Source organism: Rhineura floridana, chromosome 20, assembly GCF_030035675.1.
Source record: "Rhineura floridana isolate rRhiFlo1 chromosome 20, rRhiFlo1.hap2, whole genome shotgun sequence".
NCBI classification, from domain to species: Eukaryota; Metazoa; Chordata; class Lepidosauria; order Squamata; family Rhineuridae; genus Rhineura; species Rhineura floridana.
The window spans coordinates 5,129,804-5,150,553 of record NC_084499.1 but is presented as its reverse complement, the minus strand read 5'-3'; the positions used below and the strand labels follow the sequence as shown (position 1 = coordinate 5,150,553).

General features: G+C 46.6%; 1 protein-coding gene across 1 annotated transcript in view; it reads right to left on the bottom strand.

Moving 5' to 3' along the window:
- ADGRD2 (adhesion G protein-coupled receptor D2) overlaps positions 1 to 20,750 on the bottom strand; it is a 128,653-nt gene that overhangs the window by 29,445 nt on the left and 78,458 nt on the right. The window contains exons 14-20 of the mRNA XM_061604469.1: positions 15,209 to 15,335; positions 14,679 to 14,782; positions 12,802 to 12,904; positions 12,464 to 12,617; positions 9,837 to 9,970; positions 7,659 to 7,774; positions 3,759 to 3,879 (exon numbers count right to left, since the gene is read on the bottom strand). Coding sequence (XP_061460453.1) covers positions 3,759 to 3,879; positions 7,659 to 7,774; positions 9,837 to 9,970; positions 12,464 to 12,617; positions 12,802 to 12,904; positions 14,679 to 14,782; positions 15,209 to 15,335 — 859 coding nt within the window. The remainder of the gene's footprint in view (positions 1 to 3,758; positions 3,880 to 7,658; positions 7,775 to 9,836; positions 9,971 to 12,463; positions 12,618 to 12,801; positions 12,905 to 14,678; positions 14,783 to 15,208; positions 15,336 to 20,750) is intronic.

Here is a 20,750-nt window from a genome sequence, read left to right as displayed (position 1 = left end):
AGAGCCTGCTGGATCAGGCCAATGGCCCATTTAGTTCAGCATCTTCTTCTGACAGTTTCCCATGGGAAGCTTGCAGGCAAGGCCTAAGCACAAGAGTGCTATGATTTCCAGAAACTGGTATTCAGAAACATATTGCCTTCAACAGTGGAGGGTTCTGTGCACTGGTCTGTTCTGAAGTGCAGGTGTTCTTCATGACAACCCTCATTATCACACCCCTTCTAAGATAGCCTACAACAAAAATGAACTTATGATCAATATCAAGATAGCTCTTTTTTCCCCTCACCCCCACCTTCCGCTTTGCTTAATATCCAGCCTGATGAAGAGTTCTGGTGGACTCAGAAGCTTGCTCACTATTTTGCTACATTTTGATTGGTCATAATAAAGGGACTATGGCATTTTTGTTTTGCTGTTATTGGGATAATGCTTCTGTATTTTATTGTTGGATCTTATTAGGAAATAATAATTTATTGTACGTTTCTTAAGATGTTTTTGTTAACTTATTGACAATTTGAATTTATTTTCTAACAGTGAATTGTGTAACTTTTTTCATGTTGTGAGCCACCTTGAGCATAGATTGGTATGGAAAGGCAGCATACAAATAAACAGTGATGATTTTTCAAAAATAAAAGTGGCAGCTTTAACCCTTCTTAGCCATGCATGCTAATGTATAACCTACCTCATCCTCCACTTAGCTAATTTGGGAGTTTTCTCTGATAAAAACTTATTTTTATTTATTTATTTATTTATTTATTTATTTATTTATTTATTTCCTGCTCTTTCTCCCAAAGGAAGCCCTGAGCGGCAAACAACAAATGATAAAATACTAAAAACCTCTTAAAAACTATCTTAAAACAATTACAATACAAATGCAGACTGGGACTAGGTCTCTACTTAAAAAACTTGTTGAAAGAGGAAGGTCTTCAGCAGGCCCCGAAAAGACAACAGAGATGGTGCCTGCCTAATATTTAAGGGGAGAGAATTCCAAAGGGTAGGTGCCGCCACACTAAAGGTCCATTTCTTATGTTGTGTGGAACGGACCTCCTGATGAGATGGTATCTGTAGGAGGCCCTCACCTGATCTGCAGAGCGTAGAAATCTCCAGGACAGAAGCAGACTGCGACAAGGTCTCTACTTAAAAGGCTTGTTGAAAGAGGAAGGTGCAGAAAAATCAACATAAATGGTGCCTGTTTAATATTTAAGGGGAGGGAATTTCAAAGTGTAGGTGCCATCACACTAAAGATCCACTTCCGATGTTATGCGGAACGGACCTCCTGATGAGATGGTATCTGTAGGAGGCCCTCACCTGATCTGCAGAGCGTAGAAATCTCCAGGACAGAAGCAGACTGCGACAAGGTCTCTACTTAAAAGGCTTGTTGAAAGAGGAAGGTGCAGAAAAATCAACATAAATGGTGCCTGTTTAATATTTAAGGGGAGGGAATTTCAAAGTGTAGGTGCCATCACACTAAAGATCCCCTTCCGATGTTATGCGGAACGGACCTCCTGGTAAGATGGTATCTGCAGGAGGCCCTCACCTGCACAGTGCAGTGATTGACTGGGTATATTTATTTATTTAAGTCATTTCTATACTGCTTTATTTTGGGGGGGGGAAGATCTCAAAGCGGTTTACAACCTAGATTAAAGCTTCAAACAAAACACCACAAAATATTAAAAGAAAATATTACAGCTACAGGTCAAACATAGGAGGCATATTCAGAAACTGCAAAACTGCATAATTAACATTATGAATAAAAATCAAATACAAAAATACAGCAAACTGCACAGAACAGCATTGTTAGTAATTAAAAATAACTAAAATAGGACGTGTGCACACACCCCACAGTAAACCCCCCCCCATATGTCCTATAACTAATCTCTAGCCTCACAACTTATTATGATGGCTCATTTTCAACACAGACCTCTACCTAGTCTAGCATCCTCTTTCCAGACATGGTGAGCTGGATATCTCCAGGGAGATCACAAGTGGGACGCAAAGGCAACAGCCCCTCCTTGCTCTTTAACTCCTTGCCTACTGGCATTTTGAGGTAAACCACCCCTAAACCTGGAGGTTCTAGCTCTCTGATTATAGTCCTGTCGTTCACTTATTTGTCTAAACGTTTTCAATTGCTATCTAATCTAATCAGCCCTGCCATATCCTTTGGCAATTAATTCCCTAAGTATTTGAAATTAAACCTGCTCTAGAATTGTACTCACAACACAGAGTAGGTAAGAAATGTTTTAAAGAAATTAAATAAAAATAAGAAAACAAGTTGTGTGAATCAACACTTCCTTTTGGGCATTCTAAACCCCCTGCCTATTCGCTTCTTTTTCTTGTGCTTTGAGAGAGAGAGATAAATCTCCCACTCCTCTGCAGCCACACTTGATGAACCTTTGCCATGTACTGCACAGCAATTAGAAGCACAACTGCAGACCAAGGGTTTTTCTAGTGCACCTCCCCACACACATATACACACACAACACACTGCCCTCGAGTCCCTGAGCTTTGCTAGGGGAGGGGGGCTGAAGACTTGCCCCTCACAATTACATTTCCCAACCGTAAATCACAGTGCTGGAGTGACAGCTCCAAATTTACACCCTCCTCATGTACTCCTCTTACACTTTGCTCTGGGTTATTTATCATGAGAGAATCACTTCCTGCGTTCTTTTTGCTATCACGAACCTTTGCTGCTGATGCACTAATTGCGGCTGGCATCCATGAAACAAGCCAGACTCCTACACAGGTGGGGGAAGGGGGCTGCACACTCTGGTGATGACATCACGCTTGCTGCAGATTGGCGGGGAGGGATGGGGGGGAACGTGGGTCAGAACAAACACTCCCCCTCCCTCCCTCCTATTGGCACCCATGTATGCGTGCACCTGGATCTTGTTATGGGACAGAGACAGTTTATTGTGGGGGGAGGTTTGCTCCTTTAGACATCTCAATATTGGCCTGCCTATTTTCTGGGAGCAATTTCTTCTCTGGATAAAGCTCAATTTCTGTTCCGAACACCCTGTTCCTGGCCCTTTATGGGATGCCCAAATTACTTTTTTGAATCTTATCTACACATTATCTTTTCTGGAAACTATGGGATATAGGGCAAAAGGGAGAGAGAGATTGTGGAAGGTTGGACACATTTATTATTATTATTATTATTGTAATTATTATTATTATTATTATTGTAATTATTATTATTCCTTTTCATTAAATATTATTTTCATAACACATCATTTTCTCAAGGCAGTAGAAATTGAACCACTGATAAAAGAAGCTCTTGCTGTGATGTTCCAACCTGAGGACAATCTCAGTGGGGGAGAAATAGCCCAGAGAGCTTCGGCTATGGGGCGGTAGACAAGTACAATAAATAAATAAATAAATAAATACATAAATAAATGGATGTCAAGCAAGAGGGGTGATCTCAGCGGTGGTCAAACAGCCTGCACCTGACAATGTGAGGGCTCCCCTGCTGTGCTGCACTGTGTGTTGCAAAGGGTTAATCCCTGGCCAAATGTTTCCGGGGCCCATATCCAAAGAGAGAACTGCTGGGGCACTCAAGCTGCCCTTTTGATGTTCTTCTCCACCCAGCAACTCCCAGGCATTTCGGGAGTGAATGTGGTGAAGGGGAAAAGCACTCTACATGTGTTCAGAGGCAATGACAACTTTGGAACCTCCAGCGTTAACATCGGATTCTGGTTGAGAGAGAGAGAGAGTGAGAGAGCGAGTGTTAAGTGTTGGGGAAACGGCCTCCATCAAACCCAACTCACCTGAAGGGAGTTCAGCACAATGAAGATGTAGGCCCAGGTAATGCTGAGGTGCACAAGAACGCCACACACCCACGTGAGACCGAGAACAGGCAACAGCACCAGGACCGGCTTGGCAGTCGCCCTGGCAAAGGTCAATGGAGAAATCTCTAGCCAAAACCAATATCCAGGGCACATGTCTTTGGACCTCTAAAATGCCTACATCATTGCTCAAAATGCGTGGGTCAACGTTTTGTTTGCCACTTGGTGCGTTTTTGCACTGTGTCTAAATTAAGCACAGCTACTCGTCTTGCACAAAGACACTCGTCTTGCAATCCTCCCTTCCGAGGCTGATATCCTTCGGCTTTCATCTCAAAATGTGGGATTCAGAGGCCAGGCTTTCTTTTGTGAAAGCTGAAGTTTTGCGGGGCAGGCACAGAAGGCCACGTTTGCAGGGCTGAATAGAAACAAACCCAGCCTTGCCCAAAAGCCACCCCTCTTCAGAAGCAGGCTGACTTGCATGCAACGGCTCCCTATTCTGCTCTGCTCCAAGACTGGAATGCCTGGTCAGGGTGTCAAGAACAACTCCTCTATCCCAGCAGTACAGCCCATGGGAATGAAAGCTTTGCATGCTGAAATCTATCTATCTATCTATCTATCTATCTATCTATCTATCTATCTATCTATCTATCTATCTATCTATCTATCTATCTATCTATCTATCTATCTGTCTATCTATCTGTCTATCTGTCTATCTGTCTATCTATCATCATCATCATCATTTAAATCATAGACTTTGCAACGAGAGAGAAGTTAACACATAAGGGGCTCCTTCTGGAAATAAAAGATCCTCCGTGGCGCAGAGTGGTAAGCGGCGGTAACGCAGCCGAAGCTCTGCTCACGGCCGGAAGTCGAATCTCCGGTAAAAGGCGTCGAGGTCCACTCAGCCTTCCATCCATCCGTGGTCGGTAAAATGAGTACCCGGCATATGCTGGGGGGTAAAGAAAGGCCAGGGAAGGAACTGGCAATCCCACCCCATATATATGGTCTGCCTAGCAAACGTCGCAAGACGTCACCCAAAGAGTCGGAAATGACTCGCACTATAAGTGCGGGGACACCTTTACCTTTTTCTGGAAATAAACCACACAGTTGCAGATTAGGCCAGGAAGGTAGAACATCCCATGTTCAATTCCCAACATCTCCAGCTAGGGCTGGGAATGTCTCCTGCCTGAAACCCTGCCAACCAGTGTAGACAGCGTAGTTAGACGGGCCAGTAGTAAAATAAGGCAGCTTCTACCATTCCTGCATTATACATTTGAAGCAATATCATACCACTTTCAACAGTCATGGCTTTCCCCAAAGAATCTTGAGAAATGTAGTTTGTTAAGGGGGCTGAGAGTTGCTAGGAGACCCCACTTCCTCTCATAGAGCTACAATATCCAGAGTTCCCTGGGAAAAGGGATTGATTGTGCAACCACTCTGGTGTAGCCCTGTGAGAGAATTTGGGGGGGGGGTTGTCTCCAAACAACTCTCAGCACCCCTTACAGTTCCCAGGATTCTATGGGGGAAGTCCTGACTGTTTAAAGTGGCATGATGCTGCTGTATACTGCAGAAGGGGCCCCCGTTTCCTATTTACAAACAGGAGTAAGATCCAGAGGAAAGTCAGTGACATCACCAGGCAAGGGAAGATGCCGCATACCCACCTCCCCCCAGATGTCACCCTGCCCTCCAGTGCCAGCTGACGTCTTCAGGTCTGCAAATTTAGCCACAGTTATTTATGAAACCAGAGGAACAGTGTGCATCTGGCGGTGGCAAACTGGCGCCAGTTTAACAGCAACAAGAGATTCTGAGCCCACAGCCTTATCAGAGTTTGGGGAAAGGTCCCGTGAGCCTGAACAGGGCAGAGATGAGCAAAAGGAGTCCAAATATAGGAGGAGTTGGGAGGCAGGGCCGGCCTTACCACGGAGTGACAAGAAGCATTTGCTTCAGGGGGTGGTAGAGGCAGATTCCCAGGGAGTGGGACATCTTCTAGCATATGACACCCTTGGTAAATGTTTCAAAAAGGTGTACGAATTGGAATGCAAAAAGCTAAGTGAGGGGTGTGTGCAATTTTAACTTTCCAAGTCAGCTGTGGAAATGGTCCATGGTTTGCACGGCAACGGCATTCCTGCTGCTGAAGTTTCCAAAGGTCAAGTCATTCCAGGAGCCCGGTATCAATGGAAGTGGGTCCCTCAGGGCAAATGGGGCCCTGCCCCACAGAACTTAGATTACTCTCAGCCAGCAGCCACCCGCCTGACTTCTTACTTATCTCCAGTCAGCTGGCCCCTTCAGCCTGCCTTCTCTCCTAACAGTCTCAATGGGCACCAGCCACGGCTGACTTCTACCATTCTAACTTTGATGGCTGCAGGGGACCCCTCCCCTGAAAACTCAGGGATGGAGAGGGGTATCATCTCATAGGGACTATAAGAGACCCTATACACCCCAGAGGGCAAATCAAAGTGGAATCACAGAATCGTAGAGTTGGAAGGGGCCTATAAGGCCATCGAGTCCACCCCCCTGCTCAATGCAGGAATCCAACTTAAAGCATCCCTGACAGGTGGTTGTCCAGCTGCCTCTTGAAGGCCTCCAGTGTTGGAGAGCCCACCACCTCCCTAGGTCATTGGTTCCATTGTTGTACCACTCTAACAGTTAGGATGTTTTTTCTGATGTTCTGTTGAAATCTGGCTTCCTGCAACTTGAGTCCATTATTCTATGTCCTGCACTCTGGGACGATCGAGAAGAGATCCTGGCCCTCCTCTCTGTGGCAACCTTTCAAGTGCTTGAAGAGTGCTACCATATCTCCCCTCTTTCTTCTCTTCTCCGGGCTAAACATGCCCAGTTCTTTCAGTCTCTCCTCATAGGACTTTGTTTCCAGTCCCCTGACTAGCCTTGTTGCCCTCCTCTGAAAAGTGACTGGGGGCGGGTGGAGTGGACAGAGAGAGCAATGGTTATTCTTCTTACGTTCTGAAGAAGAGTCCTGCTGGATCGGCCAAAGGCCCATCTAGACCAGCCAGTGTCAGACATGACTGGGCCTTTGGCACCAGCCTGCCCAAGGACCACAGCGCCATACCATCCACATCCCCTTCCAATACAGGAAGTGCGGGGCTTAAATAGGCCCACCTGCCCCACCTACCTCTTGCATCAGGGTGCGTGCTGTGCACCACACCTGTCATCAGCCAAGGTGGCAGTGGGAGTGTCAACCCCTTAGGGATGCCCCCGCCACCATCTTGGTTGATGCAGGCATGCACACGAAGTGTGTGAGGCATCCACACTGACGTGCTAATGTGACAGGTAGGTGTGGTGGGCGCTCCTTCTGAAGCCCGCGCTGCCTATGTTGGAGTGTGCATGTATGCCTCAGAGCTCCTGAAGCTGCCACAGATCGCTGAGCAGGAGCACCACTCTCCCAACCTAAGGAGGGCCCCCTCTGCTGCAGGGCTCCTCAGCCAGGGCCCAACCTGGATACCCACTGGCGCTAGGCCTGAGTCCAGCATCCTGTTCTCACGCAATGGCTAATGAGTTGCCTATGGGAAGCCAGCAAGCACAACCTGAGCACAACAGCACTCTCTTCCACTTGTGGTTCCCAGCAAGTGGTATTCAGAGATCTGCCCTTTCGATTCTTCTGTGCCAGTCACACAGGGAAAGCCAAAAATGTGGTGTAGTGGATTGCGTGTTGTACTGGGACCTGGGAGACCAGGGTTCAAACCCCGCTCAGCCAGGAAGCTCACTGGGTGATCTTGGGCCAGTCCGCTGTCTGTCAGTGTGAGCCTAATCACAGGGTTGTTGTGAGGTGAAGAACCATGTTTGTTTGCAACTTTGACCTCCTTGGAGGAAAGGTGGGATATAAATGTAATATAATAATAGTTATCACCATCTACTATGACTAACCAGATCTGGATGCCGATCTGCTTTTCCAAGCTGCTGTTGGGAGTTAGCATCCTCGACCGCCGCCGTGCACTCGAAACAGTCACCATCACCACCCGGAAAAGCACAAAGGTGTTCACCTGAAAGGAATTGAAGCTAGGAGTCAGCAAGAGCTCTCTCCACCAGTGCTGGATCTGAAACATCCAGGGGCTTTCAGAGGATCATAGAATCATAGAATAATAGTGTTGGAAGGGGCCTATAAGGCCATCAAGTGTCAGATGATGTGCCTTCAGTGTCAGATGATGTGTATGTGTGGGGTGTGTGTCCCAGAATCCTCCTCTCCAGGGAGTATGGAACCCCCACAAAAACTCAATTCAATCCACAGCATCTTCAGGCAGCACTAGGAAAGACTCCCTGCTTGAAACCTTGAAGAGCTGCTCTCAGTCAGTGTTGGACTCCAACTCCCATCAACTCTAGCCAGCATGACCAATGGTCAGGGATGATGGCAACTGTAGTCCAATACCTACCTGGAGGGCCATTGGTTTCCACCCCGGCATGGAAAATACAGAGCTGAAATGGGCCAAAGCCTCACCTTGGTGTAAGGCACCTTCCTGTGTTCCATATTGCATTTATATGATGCTTTAAGCATGTCACATAATTTTCATTCAGTAGTGACAGATAATAATAAAGGCAACAGTGCCTCTGAGCATGTGGAAAGCACCTTTCCATGGCTACACAGCCAGTTCCACATCTCTGAGATTAAGAGGAAAAGTTGCTAGGGCATTGGTAGCACAGACTCCAGACAAGTTTGATCCCACTCTTAGGGGTGAAGTGCTGGACATTAGAGCTGGCAAGATGGCCTTTCCCAGGCAGGGGTGTATTCATCTGGGGTCTTGGGGAGGTCTTAGACCCCTTACATTTTGGGGAGTAGGGTCCAACAGGGTTCCTTTTGTCTCCAGCATCCTACAAGCAAATTAGCATGAAAGAGAGTGTTAGCCACTGAGAAGAGTCTTCTAACATGCTTCCTTGTCCTTTCCTGCTGATTGGAGCAAATCAGAGTGAAAAGAGGTGAGTCAGCCTCTGAGAAGACTCTTCTCCGTAGCTAACACGCTCCTCTTTCATGCTTATTGGCTCCTAGGGATGTCTGTTGTTACCAGAGAAAGCATTAACAAGGATCTCATTCTCAATCCCGCAGCAAAAAAAGGGGAGGGAGTGGCTGTGACTATCTCAAAGGGACACTGCACTTCTGAATTTGCCACTGTGTTACTGTCCCAAGGATCCAAGAAAGCTCTTCCAAGTGGTTGCCTCCTTCTCACACAAAAAGCCTCTTACACCTTCTTTACTGGCGTAAGCTTCCACCCATCACTATAGCTCAGGGCGACGGATGGGGAAGAAATTCAATTCAATTTGCGTTTAAAGCCAAATCTCTCAAGTTTGCACTTTCTGAAACAACATGAGAACCGAAACACAGCCGTCGCCCAAAATTCACACTTACCCGAATTTCGCGATGCCGTTCTCCAACCAGGCAATGTTTACCAAAATGCGTTATGTTTGGGGGAAGTGTGCGTAAAAATAAATCTATTAGTTAAAGTGACACACACAAAAGCATTAGATTGGGAGAAATTGCTTGCAAAAAAATGTGTATATTAGTCAAAACTGCATAAAATGCGTTTATCAGGAAAAATTCACACTAAAAAGAATTTTCATGAGGATTTTTATACCAAGAAATTTGCAACCTGCTGCAGCAATGCGAAGAGAAATTGAGAAACTGAGAGTAGCGGAACTGACAGATGCTTCCATCCCAACTCAGGTCATTTTTGCAACCCGAGGGCCACATTCCCTGCTAGGCAACCTTCTAGGCGCCACATGCCAATGCTGGGTGAGGCCAGAGGCAAAAGTGTGTGGAGCACTGAACATGAATTTTACCTTTTCTGTTTTGTTTTTTAAGCGCGCACAGCCCTCTCCGTCCTCCGTCCAGGCACGCAAACAGTAGCAGAATGCAAGGCCGCATCCCAGCCAGGAGAATGCAAAGCAGGGGCTTTGACGGGTGGGACTTGAGAGCTTGTGGCCCAGGAACAATCCCGAGGGCCAGGCAGAGAGGTCTGGAGGGCCACACCTGCTCCATTCCTGCTTTGACTGCTCCCCTTTCTTCAAGCCCCCTGGGACTGGCCAAGGGGTTTGGCTGAGGACTCTAGCTCTTACCGTCAGGACAAAGAGGACAGGCCCAACGAAAGCCCAGATGATGTCCGTCTGCACGTTCAGCCAGCAGTGATTGTCTGCCACGTATTTGTTGAACGATGTGGCCAAGGTCACGCCAACGATAACCACAGGGAGCCCTGCAAAGGCAAGCAGCAAAGGCAAATGGACTAACAGGTGTGCTTCAGCGTATAATCTGACCCAGGGCGGCTCAAGGGCACTTAAGCTGTCAGGCACAGGGCGGGGGGAGAATGGGAGGTGCGGGGGGAGGGGGAACCAGAGGCAGAGGCCACACCCAGTTGGCCAGTCTCAAAGACCTCCTAAGAGCCCACTTTTCTTTCTCTTTTTTTTTCAGGCGGCTGAGGGCCCCTCCACACGTGCTTCTTATTGTGCATTCATGAAGCTTTGAGCTCATGATGTTATCGGGGCAGTTATACGCAATCCCACTTTGAATATTGTTTGTAGCTGCAAATGTTTTGGAGCAGACGCGCTGCTTCGTTTCCAATCAGTGCACGCCCTGTAGTTGCCTGCTGAAATCCTGTAACTTTTCATACCACAAATGTTGCAGTGTTGTTCATTCTCGGTCCTGCCTTTTGTTGTACTATAGCGCAAAAAGTGCCCCTCCAGGCGGCAACAATGCAACAACACTGGGGAAGTATCGCAGGACAACTAAAAAAGCGGAAAGATGTGTGGATGCTCCAGTGCAAATCCACCACTAATGCATGATTATTGCATCAGTGACATGCGGCAGAATGCGGCCGCAAAATAAAACAAAACCCACCAGCTTGGAGGGGTCCTGAGAGTTTCAGCTGGCTGGGAGCCGAATAAAACTGTTTCCAGGGCAACCTGAACATCCTGCGGGCAGACAGAGGCAATGAGACCTTCTTGTCTCGCCGTCATCAGCCCACTCCTGCTTCTCTGACTTGGGCCCTTGGCTATCAAACACATAGTCATCCAGGGCTGGCCCAAACATTTTGCTGCCTGGGGCTAATCACAAGATGGCACGCACACACTCCACATAGAGAAGCTTGGACATATTGGCAGTTCAATCTTACTTTAACACTGGAAATGAGAGAGGGTCATACAGCACTACTCAGAGAACTAGGCTGTCTAGGCACACAGTTCTGACCTCCAACAGACTGGGGGGCTCTGGAGGATTGGCTATGGGCTGCCACTGCTGCCTCCTTCCTAGCTACTGCTGCCTGAGGAGGTGGCCTCACTTTGGCTCAGAGGGGTCACCAACCTGGTGCCCGCAGGTGCCATGGTGCCCATGAAAGCCTGGGGCAGGGGTCCCAGAGTCTAAGCTTAATTTTTTTTAAAAACAAAGCCTCTAGCACTCCTGGAAAGAAAGTTATGAAGCAAAATCTGAAGCTACTCTTCTAGCTGGTTTTTGTGAGATGGGTCAGCCTGCTTCCGCCTGTCAGTGTTTTCAGCCAGTGAGGGAAGTCAGACCTGTGACTGGTAAGAACGGTTTGGACACCCGCCAATAGGAATTCCTGGGGTCCTAATGAGTGGCTGATTTCTCCTCCCCTTCAGTGCACTTTTCCTGTCTTATCTTCTAATCCTTGGAATCACCATAGTTTGCCCTTCCTTTTCCCTGGCAACCAGGATGCATTTTTCCTGTGGTGGGTTTGCCTGAGATCTGGTACTGCCTAGAAGTTATTTTCTACAAATGCTGCTACACAATAGATAGGTAGATGTTAAAGAATTCCCCCTCCCCACAACAAGCCAATGTGAAAACTTTGCAAAGAGGCCGAGGCATGTGTCCTGCGGCAGAGGAGCTGAAGACCAGGCACTCATTAAGAATTTACTGTATAATTAACTAACAGTACAATGATATACATATTTGTTCAGAAGTAAATCTCTTCGTGTTTAATAGGACTTACTCCCCGGTAAGTGGATACGGGATGGCAGCCTAGGCTTTGGGAAAAACAGAGTTCTTGTGCCTTTCACAGTTTCTAAAATTATTATTACTACTACTACTATTAAATTTATATCCTGCTCTTCCTCCCAGTAGGAGCCGAGGTGGCAAACAAAACACTAAAAACACTATAAAACATCATAAAACAGACATTAAATATATTAAAACAAAACTTCTTTAAAAACATATTACAACAAAACAACTTTAAAAACCTCTTTTTTAAAAAAAGTTTTAAAAACATCTTTTAAAAAGCAATTCTAACACAGACGCAGACTGGGATAAGGTCTGCTATATGGCAGACAGAAATTCAACAGGCTAAGCCTTTCCCTGTACAGAAATATTATTATGGGAAAAGCTTCACCACGAGTACACTTTCTAATTTTGTGTTATGTCATGTCCCCCAAAGGCAGCCATGTTGTCTTATGACATGCTCTCATAGCAGCCATTCAGTTGAATGGCACCCACAACACACTCTCAATATTTGAAACGTGCTCACTGGTCCAAAAAGGTTGGTCTGCCTAATGGTATGGCTGGCTCTGCGGTCACCTAATCCCCAAGTGCACATGGTAGTAGATACACCCCACTATAGAGGGGTTAAGGTGTGAACAGGGCTTCTTAAACTGGATCAAGCCATCTGCCTGAACATGGACTTCACAAAAAGAAAAAAGCCAGCGTGGCTTTCTAGCCTTCCGCTCCCTGCTTCGCTACAGACCCCATCCAGTCACGTAGTAAAATCGCATCCGCCGATCCTCGCTCATGTTTACAGCCACCACTTTGCTCCACAAGAGGAGACCCTCCACCAGCATCCAGGCAAACGCGGCCATGAAGAAGAGGTGCAGGAAGGCCGTGACGGCAAAACACACTCCCTGCAGGCGACAAAGGAAGGAAGAAAGGACTGTGTGCATGTGTGTACATGTGTGTGTGTCAGTGCCAGAGGTCCTCTGGCAGGAAGCAGGACCAGAAGGGTTGGGCTTCCCAGCCTGTTCCCTTCTGGTCTCTGTCTGACTAGCAAAGGCAAGGTGGGCCCACGAGGTCTCTCCAGCCACCCACCTGGTTCGTTTTGGCCAATTCACTGAACATGAGCAATGCTTCTGCAGCCGCCAGCGCAAAGATCAGGTTCTTGTGCACGGTGGTCCGCTCGCTCTTGGGGACGCTGCAAGAAGGAAGACCAGACAGACAGACAAGTGGCAAGACACAGAACTGGGGCTGCAAATCCTGGTCTTCAACCCCAGCCAGCCAAGCCCTGTTGCATGCTTAGGTGAGGGGATGGGGAACCTGCAGCCCTCCAGAAGTTGCTGGACCGCAACTCTTATCTTCATCCCTGACTCATTGGCCATACTGTCTACTGACAGAAGCAAGGTGGCCTTATAGGCCCCTTCCAACTCTACGATTCTGTGGTGCTCTCGCTTGGCTTGAGCTGGCCAGAGTGCTCCCTTTCCTCGTGGCAGGCAGTGGAAGCCTGCATTTTGCAAGGTGGATCTGCTGAGCTCTTGCAGAAAGAACAGCCATCCGTCCAGGCGAGGCCCAGAGAGGGCTGCTTTTGGAGTGCATTTCAAGAGAGGAGTCCCATTAAGAGGGGAGTTCCAGAGAGGGGTTGAACCGCGCAGCCTTTTTGCCAAGACTGGCTCTGTAACCGTGCAACTGATTCAGTGATGTGGGGATGGGCAACCTGCGTCATGAGCACCACTTGTGGACCCCAGCCTCATTTCATGAAGGTGTCCAGGAGGGGTACAAATGAGAGGGAAGGTGGTGGACAGAGAGAGAAAGAGAGAGAAGAAGAGAGGATGGCAGAAATCGAGAGCGATAAAAGGGGTGCACCACCCACTTTGAGCTGTGGTCTTGCCCGCTACCAACATGTGGCACCCAACAAATTTCCCCTGAAAGAATGCAGCCCTCAACAGGAAAAAAACCCCACTCATGCCATAATGGAAGGACATGTTTGGAAAGGTCGCCCTGACCAAATGGGTGCCCAGTTGCGCTACTCATGCAAGGTTATCTCCAGTTCTCCCTGAGCACTAAACAGAATTCATCCCAAAAAATGATACAGTATTACTAAATTAAGGCCCCAAATGCCAGAGGTGTCAAATGACACACTTTGTCCCTAAATAGCTTGGGACAGAGGAAGCGGCCTTATACTGAGTCAGACCATTGGACCATCCAGCCCAGTGTTGTGTACCCTGACCAGCAGCAGCCTTCGAGGGTTTTAGGCAGGGTTCCCTCCCAGCCTATCTGGAGATGCCGGAGATTGAACCGGGGACCTTCTGTACACAAAGCAGAGGCTCTACCACTAAGCTATGGCCTCTTACCACTAAGCTTGGCACAAGGGATATCAACAATGACCAGTGAGGTAATCTAGAATAGCCCTTTGGTATGTCCTGCCCTCGGGAGAGGCACAGTTGCCTGGAATGCCAAGGGAAAGGGCCTTCATCGTGCAACTCCCTGCTGTGGAACTCTCTGCCACAAGATTCGCGTTGCCACTTGCATACATGAGGACTGTGCCTGACCATTGCTTGGTTATGCTTGGTTCTGTTTCCTTTTATGTACTTTTTAATTTGCAAATTTAAAAAAGAAAAATAACTCTACCTCCATGTCTCCTTTTCTTACTTGCTTGGTTTCACACTAACTGTTGTCACAGTCGTGGTTTTCAGCCTGCTGCATAAGCCACCTTGTGTGGCTCAATGGTCTTACATCAGCCTTTGCCAACCTGGTGCCCTCAGATGGGCTGGCCACGATGGAAGCTGTAGTCCAAAATACCATCTGGAGGGCACCAGGTTGGCAAAGGCCAGTGTACACCCTCTCACCAAATAAACAAGACAATAAAATGAAACAATGCCAAGTGAATAAGACAATAAAATGAAATAATCAGGCTGCCCCCGCCGGCCTCTCTCCCCATCTCACTGAGGACTCTGCCCCCCATCCAGCCTTACCCGACCGCCAGGAAGAGGACAAAGGTGACGATCAGGGCACAGAACGAGACGCCACAGCCAACGAAGGTCAAGGTCTTCAGGGTCGATTCCTCCTCAGCACTCCTCTGCTCCAACACAGGAACAACCCTCTGAGCAGGGCCGGCTCTAACATTAGGCAAAGCGAGGCGACTGCCTCAGGCGGCAGAAGCTGGGGGGGCAGTAGCGGCAGCCCCCAACTGTTCCCCCCAAGCCTCCCCCTGCCCCAGCCATTCCCTTCTATTGGTGGACAAAGCTGGGGCCGCCGCATAGGATGTCCTGCAATACACATGTGTCCTTCCCAAATTAGCCTCAGGTGTGGTGGAGGACACTGTCCCGTCGTCAGCACTGACTGAAGCTTCAGCTGCTAGTCCAGACCTGTGGCTTTGGTGTGGTGGGAGGGGAAGGAGTGCCATCTTGTTGGGGGCCAGCCCTGCTGCTAAGGCCTGTGGCTACCCTGAACCCTGAAACTCCCCATCCCCTCCTCCCTCAGCCTGGGGCTCTGCTTTTCTTACCTGCACGTCGTAGACCTGCAGCAGCACCGCAAAGTTGGTGGTGTGGTTGCACGAGCAGGCGGTGAACTCCACATGGGAGGTGACCACAGAGCAGCCTGTGGTGGACCACCCTCCGCCTCCTTCGGGACTAGTGTGGCATGAAAGAGAGAGAAAGAGAACAGATGGGCACCAAAACTCAACTCTCCAAGTTAACCAGTGCCTCCTGAGCAGAGGCAAAGTAGATCAAAGATTTATATCCTGCTCTTCCTCCCAGCAGGAGCCCAGGGCAGCAAACAAAAGCACTAAAAACATTAAAACATCATAAAAACAAACTTTAAAACACAATAAAACAAAACATCTTCAGAATTGTTACTTAAATAAGCTATGAAAACATCTTCTAAGATTAAAAACATTTTAAAAAAAGAAAGTTTAAGAACATATTAAAAAGCAATTCCAACACAGAGGCAGACTGGGATAAGGTCTCTACTTAAAAGGCTTGTTGAAAGAGGAAGGTCTTCAGGAGGTGCCGAAAAGATAACAGAGATGGTGCCTGTCTAATATTTAAGGGGAGGGAATTCCACAGGGTAGGTAGGTGCCGCCACACTAAAGGTCAGTTAATAAATAATAAATATATAAATAAAATAAAAACAAGGTTGGCCACCACAGCTGTTGAAATCAAGGTGGACCACAGAAGTTCAGTTACCCAAAAAGGAACACTGCCCCCCTCCAACCTCCAAGGGCTAAAGAATCACAGGGATGGAATCCATTAAGTCCATACCCAGCTACAATGATTTGCAGAACGAACGAAAATACAATGACCATCAGCCACCTCAAAAGCAGGCGCCAAGAGAGCTGCCTTATACTGAGTCAAATTATTGGACCATCTACCCCAGTATTGTCCATGCTCTCCAGCATTTCAGATGGGAGGCTCACCTGAACCTGGAATTTTTTGCACGTGAAGCAAGCGCTCCATCACTGAGCTATGGCCCCTCCCTTAAAAATAATAGTAAGATTCCAGTCCTCATGGTTTGGAAGAACAGGTTGATTTAAATAGGAACAGAGGAAGCTTCCTTATACTGAGTCAGAACATTGGTTCATCTAGCTCAGTACTGTCTACATTAACTGGCAGCAGCTCTCTAGGATTTTACTCAGGAGTCTTTATCAGCCCAGACTGAAGATGCCAGAGATTGAACCTGGGATATTCTGTATGCAACGCACGTGCTCTGCCACCCATATAGACAAAGATTTTCCAGATCTTTGGACTGCCAGGATTTCAAGTGAGTAGGGTCGCTCTGGATCAGGCTGGCCAGCTGAGTACTGTCATCACTGAAAAATCCTCAACCATTAGGAATATGACATAAGACAAGATAAGACATGTTTGTTGGACCTCCAGGTTTCAGGTAGTTTGGGACCTTCAGGTATTATTAATTATGATGATGACGATGATGATGTTTGGAATCTCTTTGCTAAGGATCAGGCAGTAGAATATAAAGAACAGGAAGAACACAAGAGCCCTCCAGATGCCCTTCTTATGCTGCATTCATGATTGTGCTCATGACACTACTGAAGTTATATGTGATTCTGCTTTCAACACTGTTTGTTCCTGCAAAGGTTTCCAGGCAGGCATACGGCTTATTTTCCAAACCTTGCATAACCAGTAACTTATTTATTTATAAAAGTATTTCTATACCGCCATATCGTAAAATATCAGGGTGGTGTACAACATTAGAACATAAAATATCATTCAAAACAATACAGATCATCATTACAGTGAATGGCTAATCAAAAAATGGAGAATTAAACCACTACAAGGGCCTGACGACATAAAAGGGTCTTCAAGAGACACATGAAAGTCAAAAGGGTGCCTGCCAAATCTCTGCTGGAAGAGTATTCCACGGCACAGATTTTCTTGCAGAAATGGTGTAACTATTCTTACCAAAAATGTTCCAAGGTTGGTTGGTTGGTTTTTGCTCTGCTTTTGTTGTGCTGTAACACATGAAGTGCCCTTCCAGATGGCAATAATGTGGTAACACTGGGGAAGCGGCACAGAACAACAAATAAAGCAGAACGAGGTCTGGACAGCCCAGTATAAATCCACCACTAATGCACTATTATTGCATCAATGATGTTGCAGAATACACCTGTGAAAAACCACCAGACAGAGAAAACCAGGGAGGAACTGTGAATAAATTTCTGAGGCTTCTTTTGCAATCAAGAGCTAGAATCAGGAGCCACGACCTAGCACACAATAATCACCATTTGGAGGAACATCTGCACAGGACTGGGACCATGCATTTCCCAAACCTGTGACGCCTGTGCTGAGGACTATTATTTACTCTGCCCTAAACAAACCAATGTGGTGTAGCGGTTAAGGTGTTGGACTTGATCTGGGAGACCAGAGTTCGAATCCCCACATAGCCATGAAGCTCACTGGATGACCTTGGGCCAGTCACTGCCTTTCATTCTCAGAGGAAGGCAATGGTAAACCCCCTCTGAATACCGCTTACCATGAAAACCCTATTCATAGGGTCGCCATAAGTCGGAATCAACTTGAAGGCAGTCCATTTCCATTTTCAAACAAACTATGGCTCTGAACAATAAAGATTCTCTCTCTGCCCTGAACAAAACAAATTTTGAGGCCTTATCCAAGCATTTGCTAGGGCTGTGCACCAGATTTGTGCAAATCACAAACCAAATAGGGCTGAACCGGACTGATTTGTATCCTGTCCAGAACAGGCTGAAACAGTTACAAATCTCTGCACAGCAGATTGGCTAGTCCTGAATCAATTTGTAGAGATTTGTACAGATCTGTAGCTCAGAACAGTCTATAATGAACCCAGACAGGGTGTCTCTGAAATGGAGCAATTACAACACCATATAAGGAGAACACCAGGATGGGGAGAGAAGGAGGAAGGCTGGAATGCTATCACCCCACCCAACACTCTCCAACACTCTCTGATCACAGTGCTTGGAAGGGGTGAAGTTTTAATATGCAGAAATCTTTTGTAAGTTCTGTCTGTTAGAAATGTTTGGTGGTGGGTTGGGTGGCATTTGTTCAGCTTGTGTATGTTTTCTATTCTTTCCCAATCAATCCCAGTCTCATCCTTATTTACATTTAAATTAATGTTTGTGGTTTTTTTATTCTATTCTCATTGCTAAGAATTATTATTAAACCACATCTTATTATTATTAATCCACATCTTTCTGAATTCAGTATTATTACTATTATTTAATAGTAGTAGTAGTAGCATTTTCCAGTTGCTATCTACAAACAATAAGAAGTAACCAGCTTGTGTGGTTACACTTATTATTATTATTAGGTAGCCAGCCAAACCTTGTGGACATACTAGCCAGCATTCTGAGATTATTATCATTTCCAATTGCTAACCACAGTGAACATTATTAATACTAAATAGTATTTTTATTTTTCCCTCACTCACTACTGCTGTTGGCAATCTACCCACTACACCACAGCATCTTTTTTTTTTAAAAAAACCCACCACAATCTTTCTTGGAAAAAAGATTACATGTGCGTTGGACTACGACCTGGGAGACCAGGGTTTGAATAGCCATGAAGCTCACTGGGTGACCTTGGGCCAGTCACTGCCTCTCAGCCTCATGAAAACCCTCTTCATAGGGTCGCCATAAGTCGGAATCGGCTTGAAGGCAGCACATTTACATTTAGTATTGCAAAGCTACTTTTTTTGCTTTTTTCAAAATCTTGAAGGAAGGAACAAAAGAACTACAGGAGTATGGCATGACTGAGCACTTGCAGTCTTTTTTGTTAATTTTTTGGAAAAAGTTTTAAAATACGGTTAGCATGAAATCCCCTGGAGTTACCCAATTGAAATTTGGCAGGGTTAACCCCTTCTACAGACAAAACAAGAGAATTTCTTCATGCAGCGCAGAGAAACTATAGATCCACACCCACAGGAGGCAGTGATGGCCACCATCTTGGATGCCTTTGAAAGAGGATTAGACAAATCCATGGAGGAGAAGGATATCAATGGCTATTAGCCACGATGGCTACACTCTGCCTCCACAGTCAGAGGCACTATGCTTCAGAATACCATTCGCTGGAAACTACAGGAAGGGACAGTGCCCTTATTTATTTATTATTTATTTAATTAATTTATATCCTGCCCTTCCTTCCAGCAGGAGCCCAGGGCAGCAAACAGAAACACTAAAAACACTTTAAAACATCATAAAAAGACCTTAAAATACATTAAAACAAAACAACGTTAAAAACATTTAAAAAAACTTTAAAAACATCTTTTTTTAAAAAAAGGGTTAAAGATATTAAAATACATATTAAAAAGCAATTCTAACACAGACACAGACTGGGATAGGTCTCAGCTTAAAAGGCTTGTTGGGAAATTCTTCAAAAGGCGCCAAAAAGATAACAGAGATGGCGCCTGCCCAATATTCAAAGGGAGGGAATTCCGCAGGGTAGGTGCCGCCACACTAAAGGTCTGTTTCCTATATTGTACAGAACGAACCTCCTGATAAGATGGTATCTGCAGGAGGCCCTCACCTGCAGAGCGCAGTGATTGGCTGGGTATATAAGGGGTAAGATGGTCTTTCAAGTATCCTGGTTCCGAGCTGTATAGGGCTTTGTACACCAAAACTAGAACCTTGGACATGGCCCGGTAGCAAATGGGCAGCCAGTGCAGTTCTTTCAGCAGCGGGGTGACATGTTGGCAATACCATGCTCCAGTGAGCAGTCTTGCCGCTGCATTTTGCACTAGCTGCAGCTTCTGGACCAACCTCAAGGGCAGCTCCACATAGGGCGCATTACAGTAATCCAGCCTAGAGGTTACCAGTGCATAGACAACAGTGGTCTGGCTATCCCGGTCCAGAAACGGCCGCAGCTGTCTTACAAGCCAAAGCCAGTAAAAGGCACTCCTAGCCATGGAGGTCACCCAGGCCTCTAGCGACAAAGATGGATCCAGGAGCACCTCCAGACTATGGACCTGCTCTTTCAGAGGGAGTACAACCCCATCCAAAGCAGGCAACTGACCAATTATCTGTGAGAAGATATGTTTTAAATTTGTATATTTGTTTTTAATGTTTTTAGTTACTGTAAACCACCCAAAGAGCTTCGGCTATGGGGCGGTATATAAATAAACAAACAAACAAACAAATAAATAAACTTGGGAACCACCAACCACAGTGCCTCCGTCTTGCTAGGATTCAGACTCAGTTTATTGGCCCTCATCCAGCCCACCACCAAGTCCAGGCACAGGTCCAGGGCTTGCACGGCCTCTCCTGATTCAGATGTTATGGAGAAATAGAGGTGGGTGTTGTCAGCATACTGCTGACACCTCACCCCAAATCTCCTGATGACTGCTCCCAAGGGTTTCATATAGATGTTAAACAGCATGGGGGACAAGATGGTACCCTGCGGCACCCCACAGCACAACTGCCAGGGGGCCGAAAGACAGTCATCCCAATGCTATTCTCTGAGAGCGACCCTGGAGATAGGATTGGAACCACTGTAAAACAGTTCCTCCAATACCCATCTCACCAAGTCGACCCAGAAGGATACCATGGTCAATGGTAT